General features: G+C 34.8%; 1 protein-coding gene across 1 annotated transcript in view; it reads left to right on the top strand.

The window, feature by feature from the left end:
* LOC107562658 (BDNF/NT-3 growth factors receptor-like) overlaps positions 1-4,420 on the top strand; it is a 49,343-nt gene that overhangs the window by 31,308 nt on the left and 13,615 nt on the right. Inside the window, exon 8 of the mRNA XM_016247337.1 lies at positions 3,599-3,787. Coding sequence (XP_016102823.1) covers positions 3,599-3,787 — 189 coding nt within the window. The remainder of the gene's footprint in view (positions 1-3,598; positions 3,788-4,420) is intronic.

The following is a 4,420-nucleotide window of genomic DNA, read 5'->3' as shown; positions in this document are numbered from 1 at the left end:
TATATATATATATAAAAGAATATATAAGTATGGGTTAAATTGATCAAAACTAACAGTGAAGACATTAAGACTATATACTGTATATTATACTTTACTAGAGGGCCGCTGCTGGCCAAATGGGTGCCCTAAGCAGAATAGTATTGTTGTGCCCCCTCCTTCAAAAAAACAAAACAAAAAAACACCTACTATAAGGGGTCAAAATAGAACTTATATAAAAGATTATGGTAAAATTATAAACCATAATTTTACAGGTAGCATTATTCGTTGTCGAAATGTACTACCCACTGTTTTAATGGGAGGTAGCAAAATCTGACAGGGTAGCACAAATCGACAGAACTGCGCTGATGTCTTTTCCCTGATATAGCCTAGTTGTCCATTAATTATGATGATCATTTGTATTCAGCCGCCCGCAAACATGAGGTGAGATGCGGGAATGGCGCTAAAATATATTGTTAATGTTTAGATTTTTATTTATGTATATGTATATGTTAATAATAGAACGAAAGTTGTTTTTATTTATTTTTTTTTTCTCTGCGGTACTGCTTTACTGTTAGCACTGTTATACACATACATACATATACAAATATACTGTTATTTTAAACTTCAGCAAAGGGTCAGCATGAGTAATGATGCTGAAAATTCAGCTTTACGTCACAGAAATAAATCACATTTGAAAACATTCAAATAGAAAACAGTTATTTTAAATTGTAATCATATTTCACAATATTACGTTTTTTACTGTATTTGATCACGTAAATGCAGCATAAAAGACATAAAAATTCCTTACCAAACCCAAACTTTTGAACAATAGTGTGTTTATTTATATCTGCTAAAACAGACAAGCAAAGATATAAAAAAAGAAAAGTCCCATTGCTGTTGGATTGTATAGCACCGTTGAAACGCCACTCAGCCAATCAAATTCGAGAAGCAGAACTGTCGCATTGGCAATGGGTCCATCATTTGCCCCATTACTACAGCTATCAGTATCTTGTCCAGCTCAGATGATGTCATAATGGCTGTTAAAACGGCGCTGACGTCCTTGATCATTATTTTCACAGACACTTTTGCCAGTAACAAGACGCTTGGGTTTTCTAGTAAATGCTTTAAGCTGTCGCGTGCCATCAGAGGGGTCATCGCAATATGGCCGATCTCCAGTTTCCTGGTTTATTCTCTCAGATATCAGTGAGGCTAATGCACCTACTGCCGCCATGTCATTCAACCGAATGTTCTGCGTCCTGACAACCTCCATCTTTTACTTGCTGATGAATAACACAGTTGAAGAAGTGCAGTTGGCAATCTATAGTAAAGAATAAAGATGATTTCAAGCTTAATGTGATTTACCCAAGTAAGACAGGTTCCTGGGTCTTGGAAGAGCAATCATATTTTAGGCTTTGGGCTGGAATTAGGGGCTTCAACAATATTGTTATCAACCAGTCAGTATTTCTCTGATTTAAGGGCTCAGTTGTAATGAGGATTAAGGTTGGATATACTTGGTCATGTGTTTTTGCTTAGGAATAGCCACCCATTCATGCAAAGAACAAGTGAAGAGTTCAGATACAAAAGCCTCTAAGTGCCGTCTGAAATTTTCTTCTACAATTAGCATTTTTATCAGGTTCCTATGCTTAGGTTCAGTAATTTTACAAATAATGGCAATGTATAGGTCCTTTTCTATGCCATTAAAGTGAAAGAACTGAACATAAATATAGGAGCTTTATAAAAATGGTCATTTTAGATGAAAATTTCAGATGGCACTTCGAGGCTTTTGCATCTGAACTCTTCAAGTGTAAACGGCAACCAAGATGCATTCGACATGACAAGTAATCAAACTCAGGAGGTGGTCTGAGATGCATACAAATCTGTCTGTCCAATCATTCAAGCTGTTTCTTTCTCAGGAACACCAAAGAAGATATTTGAAGAACTATTTTTGCCCATTCAATGAGAGTCAGCGCATGAAACAACATTGATTTTTATTGCATGCTCTCAGAAAAAAGGTGTTAAAGCTTCTACTGGAGCGGTACCTTGTACTAATATGTGCACTTTAGGTACTAATATGTACCTTTAAGGTACCAATATAGACCTGTTAGGTACAAAGGCGTATCTTTTAAAAAGGTACTGCCGCAGGGACAGCTTTGAGCTTTCGTATCGTTTTTCTGAGTGCAAGTACAAAACATATAAGAGACATATTTTTCTGTGTTCCACAGAAGAATGGAAGTCAGCTTGGATCATCATGAGGGTGAATTAATGATGACAGAATATTTGATGAACTCTCCTTTTAGGACAATACATCCCTTCTGTAAGTCTGTTCCTCTGCCTCATTTTCATTTGCTTCAGGTGAAATATGGCATCTAACACATGAGCTACACAGGGTTAGGATATGATAGTTTGATCAGAGTTTTGTTCCAGTATAATCTCCGTCTTCTGCTTGTTTAACTCGGGTTACAGTCGTGCAGCTTAACATTTACAGGTAGATGTTCCAAAATCAACATCCTGTGTTGTTCCTGGAACAGCATTCCCATAAACCAGTCATGCGCACTGATTTTATGGATGGGGTTATGATTGGTAGGCGTCCTGTTTGTGTACAAAGACAGCCAAACCACTGAACCTAAGGCAAGACACTACAGGCGAAACCATTGTTTTTTCAGACACTGGTCAATTTTGGGATTTTCGGTTTTACTTCCATAACTTGCCTACTTTTCTTTTAAACTAGTGGAAAGAAAACATCCAAAATACACATTTAATTGTGTATTTTATTACACTTTGTCTATTTGTACAGCATTTGTAGATTTCAATTATGATACATATACAGTATATATATATATATATAAAGATTTGTAATCTAAAACTGTATTTGTCAAACTGTATGACCAGCTAAAAATGCCTCAAGTATATTATAATTCATGATAGATGCATTGCTAAACATTCCGAACTTTATGTAAATGGAATAATTACACCCTTGATGGCAATTCTATTGAACCTTTTTGACTTTTCTTTGGTGCTTGAAGCTCTTTAACCTATCATTAGATCTAACCATCTGTACAAAAAAGTTAATGTTATTTCAATTTCTAGTCAATTTACTTATTTGATTAGTGACCAGGAAATAGCACAGAATTATAAATATGTCATACTCATTTTATGTCATAAAATTTACTTTAAATTAGTGTCCCAAACCTTTCTGTTTGTTCAGTCCCACATTTTCAATATGTTCTCAGACGTTTGGACCCCACTGTACAAATATCCTGTCAGACAGGAAGCCCCCCACTGTTTTCCTTTATGTATTAAGATTTTTCATTTCTGATTCTGCCAGAACATTTGACTTTGAACTGGAACTGTGTCAGTCTTTCTAAATGGACTTGCTGTCCCTGAGAGACCTTGCTCTGATATTTTTATTGAAACATTTTTGTTTTCTAATTTTGTTGGGCCAAGGGATTGTTTACTGTGGCACTGAGCATTACACTTTCCTTGCAAAAGATGGAGACAGGATGGAAAAAAAATGCCGATTCCAATGCAGATTATATTTTAACAGCAACTGCCCCAGATTGTTTTATAAACTGCCTTTAAATATAGTGTTTCTGAGTGCAAGTCTTTGTCTTTGACACAGGTCCTTCCTCAGTCATCAGTAATGATGATGACTCCGCCAGTCCTCTTCATCATGTGTCCAATGGCTCTAACACACCCTCGTCCTCTGACATGAACGCGGATGCCGTCATCATTGGCATGACCAAGATTCCCGTCATAGAGAACCCGCAGTACTTCCGCAGCACCAGCAGTCTGCTCAAATCTCATACATGTGAGTCTGTCTGTCTCTACATTTGTGTCTTATAGATTGAGAAAGAAATCTGTCTAAAATATGTTCCAGTAAATAATACATTAGTATAAATTAGTAAATTAGTAGTATAAATATATACTACAGTAAAATGTTTGGAATAATTAGGATTTTAAATTAGGATTTTAATTAGAAAATTACAGTAATATTGTGAAATATTATTACAATAAAAAAAAATGTTTTCCTATGTGACTATATTGTAAAATGTAATTTATTCCTGTGGTGCAAAGCTGAATTTTCAGCATCATTACTCCAGTCTTCAGTGTCACATGATCCTTCAGAAATCATTATCAATGATTATTATCAATGTTGAAAAACATTTGTGCTGCTGCATAGTTTTGTGATACACTACCATTCAAAAGTTTGGAGTAAGTAAATCAGCATATTAGAATTATTTCTGAAGGATCATGTGACATAACTCACAGTATTGTAGTTTTTACTGTATTTTTAATCAAATAAATGCAGCTTTGGTGAGCATAAGAGACTGCTTTCAAAAATATAAAAACATTTTTTTTTTATTATTCCAAACTTTGACCCATAATGGAAAATATATGTTAATGAAAAAAAAAAAAAAAAAAAAATATATATATATATATA

The sequence above is a fragment of the Sinocyclocheilus grahami genome, unplaced genomic scaffold (genome assembly GCF_001515645.1).
Source record: "Sinocyclocheilus grahami isolate Dianchi unplaced genomic scaffold, SAMN03320097.WGS_v1.1 scaffold831.1, whole genome shotgun sequence".
NCBI lineage: Eukaryota > Metazoa > Chordata > Actinopteri > Cypriniformes > Cyprinidae > Sinocyclocheilus > Sinocyclocheilus grahami.
Note: the sequence above shows the minus strand (reverse complement) of the source record. Positions and strands in the feature narration are given on the sequence as shown.